Source organism: Colobus angolensis, unplaced genomic scaffold (assembly GCF_000951035.1).
Source record: "Colobus angolensis palliatus isolate OR3802 unplaced genomic scaffold, Cang.pa_1.0 Scaffold175, whole genome shotgun sequence".
Taxonomy (NCBI): domain Eukaryota; kingdom Metazoa; phylum Chordata; class Mammalia; order Primates; family Cercopithecidae; genus Colobus; species Colobus angolensis.
Window position 1 is genome coordinate 4,059,133 of NW_012114877.1, and position 11,661 is coordinate 4,070,793.

The 11,661-nt window shown below is 36.5% G+C and overlaps 1 protein-coding gene across 3 annotated transcripts in view; it reads right to left on the minus strand.

Moving 5' to 3' along the window:
• The window catches only part of HIBADH (3-hydroxyisobutyrate dehydrogenase), a 145,404-nt gene that overhangs the window by 130,676 nt on the left and 3,067 nt on the right, over positions 1 to 11,661 (minus strand). Inside the window, exon 2 of one of the 3 annotated variants that reach the window (XM_011938596.1) lies at positions 2,866 to 3,026. The exons of 1 other annotated variant lie outside the window; for it this stretch is intronic. In XM_011938596.1, the coding sequence (XP_011793986.1) occupies positions 2,866 to 3,026 (161 nt within the window). The remainder of the gene's footprint in view (positions 1 to 2,865; positions 3,027 to 11,661) is intronic. One more of the 3 variants, XM_011938597.1, reaches the window with a different exon arrangement.

Below are 11,661 nucleotides of genomic sequence, written 5' to 3' on the forward strand. Positions count from 1 at the left end.
GACACACAGCGCCCAGCCAGTTTTTCTTTAAATATGCACTTCTATGATAAAGTTTAATTTACAAATTAGTCGCAGTAAGAAATTAACAGCAATAAAATAGAACAATTATAACGATATGCAAGCATCACTACTCCTGCACTTTGGACCATTATGAAATAAAGTAAGGGTTACCTGAAAATAAGCACTGCAATATCACGACAGCCAATCACTGAGGCGGCTAGTAAGCGGCTGATGGGCCAGAGAGTGTCTACAGCATGGAGACACTGGACAAAGGGATGATTCACATCCAGGGTGGGCAGAGCAGGACAGCACAAGATTTCATCATGCTACTCAGAACGGCATGCAATTTAAAACTTATAAATTGTTTATTTCTTGAATTTTGTACTTAACATTTTCAGACCACATTTGACCATAGGTAACTGAAATTGTAGAAAGTGAAACTACAGATAATAAGAACCACTGTATAACATTAGGGATATTATTTAGCTTCTCCAAGCATCAATTTCTTGATAACACTTCTGTTGCAAAGACAAAATGAGATAATATACACAAAATATTTAGCAAAAGAGCTGACACACAGTAGGTGCTCACTAAATACTGTATTAGATTCTTTTCTCTCCCTTTCAAACTATAAATATCTCATTCACGCAGGGTGAATCACCCTCTGAAGATGGTAAAAGGCCACCTTTCCCAGATTCTCTTATTCTTAAGGTAGGCTTCCTTCATACCTACCTAAAATTAGCAACACAAAAGAAATAATAAACTTGTTGGGAAATAGAGGTAGGCCTGGTAACTTCAGAGTATGAGGTAATTCAGGCAGAGCATCAGAAAGCTCTAGAATTCTGGGAAAACGCAGGAGAGATTCACAAAGCAGTGATGATCATTACAGTTGTTCCACAGACAAGCTGGAAGTGCTACAGGCATAGAGGGAAAAGTACCTGTGTCAGTAACAATTTAAAAGGTCACAAGCTTCTGCTCTGCCGGTCTAGGGTAATAGTCTCCATTCAATTCCTATTCCACTCTTTGGTCAAATTTTGTATTTAATTGAAGATATTTCCTCTGTTTAGAGATGAAGTACCCTTATTACTCTTATTAACAGATAAACCACTGTAAAACGGCAATACCAAATAGATGTGTTATCCCAGAAAATAATAACCATCTCCTCAAAATAACTACTAATTGGTTCATCTCAGACTGAATACCAACTTGAAATGCTCACCATCTCTGAAGATGGTAAAAGGCCACCTTTCTCAGATTCTCTACTATACAACTGATCAAATTTCTCCAACAAGCCTACTAAGTCCCTACATTAATTAAGCCCATAAGCCTGCTGTACTGGGAGTATAGTATCCGTATTCAGCGACTGAACAGGCAGAAGCAGCCACAACACTACCCTGAAAAGTTTCAAAGTCATACTTCCATCCTCACACTATACTGCTGCAATTTCCATATGGCACAAAAACCATGGAAAGGGAAAAGATTCAGACATCTAGTTCTGAAAATGGCCTCTAAGTTACCTAAAGCTGTTCTGTATCTAGGTATAGCATTTATCAGTATTTATTTTCAAGTCTATTATCTAGAAGTTGACTGTTTAATTTTTTTCTCTCACCTTTTTCTCAGGAATTTTTTAGTATTCTCTGTTTTGGGGTCACATACTATCCTCAGTTACCACTCTACAACTTGACCAAGAATAATTTCCTCATATCTAGAAAAAACAAACTCTATATTCAGATACTGATACATGCATGGTCTCCTATAATTTGAGTTATTGATAAAGTTTAACAAATCCATGGCCGGGCGTGGTGGCTCAAGCCTGTAATCCCAGCACTTTGGGAGGCCGAGACGGGCGGATCACGACGTCAGGAGATCGAGACCATCCTGGCTAACACGGTGAAACCCCGTCTCTACTAAAAATACAAAAAACTAGCCGGGCGAGGTGGCGGGCGCCTGTAGTCCCAGCTACTCTGGAGGGTGAGGCAGGAGAATGGCGTAAACCCGGGAGGCGGAGCTTGCAGTGAGCTGAGATCCGGCCACTGCACTCCAGCCTGGGCGACAGAGCCAGACTCCGTCTCAAAAAAAAAAACAAAAAACAAAAAAAAACAAATCCAAACAACTCAAGCCTTAACCAGCAGATACTATCATCCAACATGATAAACTCTAGTACCAAAATTCTTTAACATGAATGATAGCCTAAAAACAAAACACTAGAGATTCACTATAACTCAACTCTTCATTATAGGACATAGTGTTTTTAGGTTGTCTCCTGGTTTACGGCCAATAACTAATAATTATGCACAAAGTGCTGCCATATGGTGTTTACAAAGTATGTTCACATACATTCTCTCATTTGAGCTTCACAACCTAATGGCGTAGGTTGTCATCATTCACCTTTTAAGAATGAGGAAATCAGCAGAAGTGATGTAACTTGCCCCCAGTAAGAAAGCACGTAACTACCTGAACTAGAACTCAAACTAAGCTTTGTATCTCTCAGTCTACTCTTGTTTTAAAGACAATTGTGCTTTTAATAACACATGAGATTATTTCCACCGAACTAAATACTTTAACAGCACAATCAGTAAAGTTACTATCTCAGAAAACCGATACAGAGCTAAAGCAAGGCCCTCTCACCAAATGTGCAAAATGTTCCAAGTCACCTGCCAAAGAATAGATACCCCTGAATGTCTGACGAGAACTCTCCTTTACTGCAAATCTGGATGTTGGATGAATGTTTACATATATATAAAATTAACACTGAATCAGGTTTACAATTCCATTGGGTATTCTTCTAAGAAGCTGTCACTTATTTGAATGTATATTCATTTTTAATCCTCAAAATCTGAAACAAATCTAAAGAAAAGGTCTTACCTGTTCACCTGCATCTTGAAACTCTTTGCAGGCATCAGGGAACACATCATAAATAATAAGTGGATAGCCATGTTTCATGAGATTTTTTGCCATTGGATTCCCCATGTTGCCCAGTCCAATGAATCCAACTGGAGTCTTTGAAGCCACTGACCTAGAACACACTGATTTCAATACATTATTTTCAATAGGGGCAAATAATATTTTTTATTGTAAACATTCATTTAATATTAGCAAGTCAATTGTTAGTTTTTTTTTTTTTAAATAAAAGAAACTTTTAGGACCAGGTGCAGTAGTGCACACTTATAATCCTAGCTACTTGGGAGGCTGAGGCAGGAGGAATGCTCAAGCCCAGGAGTTTTAGAACAGCCTAGGCAACACAATGAGATCCCATCTCAAAAATACACAAAATAATAATACATTTATTTTTAAAAAAACCCACTAACTTTTAAAAGGCTAATTTTAAACTAATGGACCTAACCACATTTAAAGTTATCAACAATGTGCAGGCAGACTAACTTCTAATTACTTAGTTTTCTGGGGCACAGTCACAAAATTTTAAGCATTTTTCCTGTACCTATATAACATTCCTTTACCATTTTTAACACTAAACTAAATAACATTATCATTTACAAAACACCTAATATGTAATTCACTTATAATGTGAAGTATTCTATATTATCTCCCTTAATAATGTGTATAAAAGACAGAAGTATTCAATAAGACCTATGTCTCGGACCAGCTCCAAGAATGGAAAAGCTTTTTACCTTTCCACTCCCACAGTTACAGAAACCATCTCCTCCAATGACACAAAAAACAAAAAAAAATCTCAAAAAGATGTTAAACCCAGGAGAATGGAATAATCAGTTTATAAAGGTGGTCCTGGGAGAGAAAGCGGAGATACTTCCATAGGCTTTAAATGGCAAGTATAACAGTATCAGGACCTTGGTCTAACAACTCTGAACTTTCAGAAAAGAGAAATTTCCTTATTTTATTTATTTTTTTATTTTATTTTATTTTATTTTTTGAGATGGAGTCTCGCTCTGTCACCCAGGCTGGAGGGTAGTGATGCAATCTCGGCTCACTGAAGCCTCTGCCTACTGGGTTCAAGCAATTCTCAGGCCTTAGCCTCCGGAGTAGCAGGGATCACAGGCACGTACCACCACGCCTGGTTAATTTTTGTACTTTATTAATAGAGATGGGGTTTCACTATGTTGACCAAGCTGCCATTTAAAAAAAAAAAAAGCCTTAAAAACTACACAGATTTTATTTATTCTTTTCTTTTTCATATAAGACTTTTTGAAATTACTCTGTGGGCATATGAATCAAAGTAATGCGTTACAGAGTGGGGAGGCTTTATATTACTATGGAAATAACATTAGATGCAATTTTTCACTTTCTAGATTGAGAACTCCACTCAACAAATATTCACTGCATGAAGTACTATGACAGAGCTCAGAGATAGACACAAGCAATGTATGGTCCCTGTCCTTTAAAAGCTCACAGTCTAGTGAGGGAAGAAAGAGAAATAACTCTCCTTGCCCTTTCATTTCTCAGCATTCTTTTTCTTTTTTCTTTCAAGAACTGCAGATTTAAAATTTGTAGTGCAACAACTAATCACAGTCCCTCTTTTAAGTTTCAGGTCCCCTCAACTGAACTTAATCTGCTCTTCCCTGAACTGAATCTGAATGGAATGAGACTTGTTAAAAGTAAACTATTTGAAGCCCTAATGCTTAAGAACTAGAGGTCTTCTTGAGTTAGAAGCATATTTAATTCCTTTAACTTAACAACTAACACTTCCATTAAATGTGGGTGTCATTTCTGTGCAACATCATTTAACAGGTGCTAAGTTTAATACACTGATATAATAGTACATTGGTATAATTTGTCCTTCTGGCCCACGAGGAATTCAGTAACAGAAAAGTGACACCTAATTGAAATTTTATTTTTATATTAAAAAAAATGAGTATACTTCATCGAGAACTCTAACTAATGCTCATAAACTAGCAATAATAGCCAGAAAGAAAATGTGGCATTACTGTGCCTGACTACTGTGTTAAGGTTGAAAAGGTATAATTTAGCAATCTAAAAACATTAGAAACTAGGAAGATTATAATTTAAAGACAGTTAATTTAACAGGCAATTCACTCTAGGTCAAACACTTCATAAGTACGGTCAGGAAGAACCACAATTCATTCACAAATTCAACAAATATTAAGTAACTATCACATGTGCCAAAAGAGATGCCAAGGAAGGTAAGAGATACAGTTCTTGCCTTCAACAAGTTTAAAATCCAAGAAGAAATAAACCACGCACATAAACACTGACATAAGACAGTTAAGGATAAAAACACAATGCTGATGAAAAATGAGAATTCATGGTGTGGGAACTTGAGGAAGGTGGCATCTGACCTGGATATTAAGCAAGGGGTAGGATTTCAAATGGATAGGAGGGTAAGGAGAAAAAGTTCCATATAGAAAAACGAACATGAATATACACAAGGAACGAGGAGAGCCATGAAGAAATCACAGTAATAGTTAATACTTACTGCAATTTTACTACATGCCAGACACTGTACTAAGCACTTTATAAACAGACCTATTACCATATGCTATATATGAAGCCCATCTTACAGCTGAGAACCCTGATGCTTAGTGAGCTGAAGTAAAATACCCAATACTTTACTAAGTTGTAATGCCAAGATTCAAATCCAGACATTCTAATTTCAGAGTCTCCACTTGTAAACACTGTATGACACTGCCCTCTATTCTTCCTAAAGAATGCACAAAGAAACAAAACAGCAAGAGATTAAGATTTTTTAAAAAATGCAACCATAATGTGGAAGGATGGAAGGATGCTAAACAACTTGTATTTTGTAGGCAGGAGGTAGTTACTGAAATGGTGGGCAAGAGAAATGACAGATGAGACTTACACTTTAGGAACAGAAAAGAGGCAGCAGTGCACAATGAATGAACTTAAAGAAAAGAGTCTGGAGGCAAGAAGACCAATATAAAAGCAACAGTAATCCTCTAGATGCCTTAGTTTGAGCTACTACAACAAATATACCATAATGGCTTAAATAACAAACACTTATTTCTCATAGTTCTGGAGGCCAGGAAGTCCAACATGAAGGTGGCAGCAGATCCAGTGTCTGGTAGGTCCATTTACTTGTTTCCCGATGGCCATTTTCTCACTGTATCCTCACACAGTAGAGAGCAGAAAGAGAAGCAGCTCTCAGGTCTCTCTGTATAAGGGCGCTAATCCTATTCACAGGAGCTCTACCTGCATGATCTAATTGCCTCCCAAAGGGCTGAGCTCCTAGTATCATCATATTGAAGGTTAGGAATTTTGGCCAGGCGCAGTGACTCACGCCTATAATCCCAGCACTTTGGGAGGCCAAAGTGGGTGGATCACCTGACGTCAGGAGTTTGAGACCAACCTGGCCAACATGGTGAAACCCAGTGTTTACTAAAAATACAAAAATTAGCCAGGCATGGTGGCATGCGCCTGTAATCCCAGCTACTCAGGAGGGTGAGGCAGGAGGATCGTTTGAACACAGGGGGTGGAAGCTGCAGCGAGCAAAGATTTTACGACTGCACTTCAGCCTGAGTGACAGAGCAAGACTCCATCTCAAAAAAGAAAAAAAAAAGGAATTCAACATAAAAATTTTGTGGGGACATAAAACTTCAGTCCATAACAAAGTCAAAGTTAATAAAGTGTGGTAGCCACAGGAAAAGACAGGTATAAAAAATATTTCAAAGACAGAAGTAAAAGGATATAACAATGGATTGGATTATAAGCTAAAATAAGGGTGAGGTCCAAAATGACAGCAAGAGAATAGTGTTATCAATACCTAAGTGAAAAAATCAAGGAGATCTGGCTCAGTTTTACACAGGGTAACTATGAACTGTCAATGAGCTGAAAGACATCCAACAGACTATTAGAAACATCATGACCAAGGTTTCAGTTATAGGATGAGAAAAAAGAGATATATGTGGTAGCCACCTGTCTCAAAGTAAGAGGTTAAATCTGTAAAAGTTAATAAAATCACCAGATGAGTATAAAGAGGTTGAAGGTCAAAAGCTGAACCTCTCTGAAGCCCAAGGGAATGCGTATCCTCAAAAGTCAAAACCAACCCTAAACTGAAACAGATGTTAGAATTAGGAAACAAGGACATTAAAAATTATAACTGTAGTCCATATATTCCAAAGGTAGAATTATGAAAGATATTTTTAACAATCCAAATTAAATTTCTTGAGATGAAATCTACCAATAAAATGTGTGAGATGAAAATTATACCAGAAGATTAACCAAAGAATAGATACCAAAGGAAAGATTAATAACCTTGAAGACAAAGCAATAGAAACTATTCAGAACACAGAGAAAAAAATAATTTAAAAAATAAAGAGAGCATCAATATGCTATGAGACAGCTTCAACCACCCAAACACATATGTAACTCGAGTCCTCAAATGAGAGGAGAGAAGTGGGGCAGAAAATATATGTGAAGAATGAATGGCCAAAAACGTTCCAAAGTTGATGAAAACTACAAACACCCCATGCATCCAAGGAACTGGATGAACCCCAATACAAAAAACATGAAGAAAACCATACCAAGACGCATCACAATCAAACACATAAGAGCAGCCACAGGAAAAAAGACACACTATGTGGAAAGGGAAAAAGATAAGGATAAAGGCAGATTTCTCATCTGAAACAATGCAAGTGAGAAGACAGTGGTGCAACATTTTTCAAACACTAGAAGGAAAAAACAACTGTCAAGCTAGAAATCTATAACCAGGAAAAATATACAAATATTTGTATATTCCAGAGGTATGAATAAATCTCAGGTATGGTGATGGATATGTTGGGCACCTTTCTTGTAAATAAAATTGTATTGGAACCCAACTAAGGGCCATAGCAATCCCTACTATGTATTAAATTCTGAACAACACAGAAAATTCTGAACAACACAAAGATACAGTTTATTACACCACTGCTTGTAACAGCCAAAAAACTGCAAACAACTATATATTAATAAGGCACTTCATTCATAACTAATTATATATTAATAGGGCACTTAATTCATAACTAAATATACATTTGTAGGGCACCTGGTAATTCACAGTAAATCAATACAACGAAATGTGCAAATGTTTAAAAAAAAGGTGATGTATTTATCTAAAATTATAGGAAAAAATCTCCAGGATAAGTTATTAAGTGGGAAAAAAAAACCAAAATGCTGAACATTATCTATAGGATACATATGCATTAATTTTTCTGATTTTCTGTATGGAGACACACGAAACAGCACTTAACACCTGGAGAGTTGGACTACTGGATCAGAGCTGAAGAAAATACTACATTTTATAACCTTTCCCATTTTTCTACCACGAACATGTAACTTTTGTAACTACTTTTATAATAAAATTAAATACATGAAGTGGCACAGTGAAATTTAATATATGCTATGTGAATGAATAATAAACTAGATAAGTTTCATCAAATGGGCATATGGGAATAAAAGCCGGTTCTAAAGCAATTACAAAATGATGATGATGATAAAAGTGGATTGTGTAAAGGTAAACAGTGTCACAGCAACCATTACACGTTGCAGGTTGACTCTCCAATATTCTTTCCCCTAGATCCGAGGTCAAGTTCCAAACTGCCTAAACTAATACATGGTAATGTCATCCTTCTGCCAAATGACTAGTCCAGGAGCTGCCAGCCCTAAGTTAAAGTTCTGGAAATGCTGTGGAAAGTCTGCAAATGTAATGGGGAATGAATAAGAAATTAATGAAAGCATTGTATCTAATCAGCAAACTTCTGTGACTCTCAATACCACTAAGCTAAGTGACAGCTGAGGAAAGGCACAAACAGACAACAACGGATTTATCCAGAAATACAACAAGAGGCTGAAAAAAATAGTATTAGGCATCAGTGAAATTCCTAATTATAAATAAGTTTGAGACTAGATACAGACAAACCTAGAGAGAGAGCTAACGAAATGAGGAAACAAGAAAGTATGTCTATGTACTTGGAGGAAAAGGAGGGAGTCAAAGGACCAGGTGATGAGCATTATGTAACATTATGTTTCTTAGAACAAGAATCACAGAGGAGGTTAAATCAACCAGAAGACTAGTTCTGCTGGTGAAATCTCAGCAAGAGAATCACTCCTACTACTAAGATCCTAGAAAAGCTGAAGTAGAATGCTGATGTTTGTTACTGAAGCTGAAGAAGTGAAGAACAATGAGGCCATGTTGGATGGGCCAACATGAATGTGAATGAAGATTAAGTTTTCAAAGGGCTCAGCTCTCTTTATTTCATCTTTGCCTGTGGCAAAGTTAAAGAAAGGGCAGTATAATTAGATGACCTGATGTCAAAAGAGAAGAAGTTATTTATTGATGGTGATAATGTTTAAAATTTTCTCTGAGCTGGGAAGGCCTAGGTTCCTATCCAGATAATTTCACTTCTCAGATGTATACAAGTTACTTAACTTCTCGAGACATTGTTTGATCAATAAAAGTACCTACTTCAGAAGGTTATTGTAAAGATTACTTGAGATAATGCAGATAAAGCGTTAAACAGTGCCTGACACATGACAGATAATACGTATTACTTACTCTTACTAAAAATGGTCAAGAAGTAGCCGTACAGGTGAACTCCTATGCGAACTGCCCCATTTTGCCTAGTGGGTTAGAAGTAAGAGTCAAAGAGATAGAAAAAGGAATAGATGCCTGTAGGAGAAGCCCTGTATCTGGGGAAAGAAAGCTTTTAGTTAAGGTGAAGCACCTGAATGAGCACCTGGCAAATACAAAAGAATTTGCAACCAAAGGGGCAGAAATCCATGAGCATAATGGAATGATCATTGCCCTAAAAACTTTCAAACCTAATAATGCATCTCTCTTTAAATAACTTCTGACAGTAGAGTGTGGAAAAAGTAGTTAAAACATAAATAAAACCAAATTGGGAGAAAATCAATCAACAAAATACAAAGGTGATACTGGCTGAACGGTTAAGAAACCAACATTAGTGTCTATTACTGAGGACCAATGTAAAGAAACTAGCTAAAAAACTTGGCAAAGTTTGTTTCTAAATTTATAGATGCAAATTTACCAATCATGACCTCTTTCTCCAATGTAACAAAGGGAGTCATCCGTATCTTGACAACCTTAAGTGCTACCAAAAACCAGGTTTCACTAAGTGTCAAAATGCAAAAATTGGTAACAAGTTAATTATGTTTCTGAGGCTTCTTTTCTATTCAAAGTAATGCATTTTCATTGTAGAAAACTAGAATAAAAAAGTATAGTCATAAGGGGAAACAATCTCATTACACAAAAATAAAAACATTTTGCATGGACTTTCAGTCTTTTGACTGCATTTTTCATTATATCATTTGGTTTTCTACACAATGTATGTCTATTTTATCACATAATACTACGTCATAAGCACTGCATCTGCTTTACTATTAAGAGTTACTAAACTAAGGGTGAGGACTTTCTCTGTAAAGGCCTTTATGGTCTCAGTTAACTTATTTTAGTAATAAATATGCTCCTTATGTAATTTCACAAGTTTAAGGTCAACTTTTAGTCCCAGGACCACGAGAAGCTTTTCAGAACTTCATGTGCAGCCCTAGAAGCTAACGTAAAGGGAAAAACTGCCATTATATATTTGATTTATCCAATGAGTTATGCTACTTTGAAAGTAAATTTCATGTATACAGAAGGACCAATAATATTAAAAACTGTATTCCTGTTTCTACACATGATGCTAATTTTTCCATTCTACCTTTGGTCAGGTGGTCACTTCAAGATGATCTGATGTGATTTATTTTTCCATGTACAAGCTGGGGAGTCACAATGAGACATTTTGTAGAGGGCCTACATCCATAGATTTTTTTCTCTGTACAAACAAGTCTGAAACTAAACTTAATTACCTTGTAAAATAACATACACAATTTTATCAAACAGGTAATGAAATAGTAATATACATACAATTTAATATTTCTCATTCTTCTATTTCCTTTTCAATGCTTTAAGTATTTTAAAATTAGGTTCAGGTACAGTGGCTTATGCCTATAATCTCAGTACTTTGGGAGGGTGAGACTCCATCACCACAAAAAAAAAAAAAAAAAAAAAAATAGACGTGGTGGTGTGCCCCTGTGGTCCCAGCTACTTGGAAGGCTGAGGCAGGAGGATTGCTTGAGCCCAGGAGGTTGAGGTGACAATGAGCCATGATTGCACCACTGCACTCCAGCCTGGGCAAGAGAGAGAGAAACCCCATCTCAAATAAATAAATAAACAAACAAACATTTAAAAATTAAGATGTGGCAGGCTGGGTACAGTGACTAATGCCTGCAAGCCCAACACTTAAGGAGGTCAAGGCAAGAGGATGGCTTCAGGCCAGTAGTTCTAAACCAGCGTAGCAGGCAACTAGCCTTGTCTCAAAAAACATTTTTTTTAATTAGCTAGGTATGGTGGTGTACCCCTGCAATCCTAACTACTCGGGAAGCTGAGGCAGAAGATCACTTGAGTACAGGAATTCAAGGTTGCAATGAGCTAAGTAGGTGCCACTATACTCCTGCCTGGACAACACTGGGAGACCTGTCTCTAAAACGTATTTATAAAAAAATTAAAAAGATGTGCTAACCGGCAACTTTCAGGTTTCATTTTTTTAAACAGTAAATAAATTATATAGATCCTTATATTATCATTTGTATGATATAAACATCTTAAACATACTACAAATATCCAAGAGAATTCAGAACATCACACATTATTATTTGAACATAGTTCTTTTT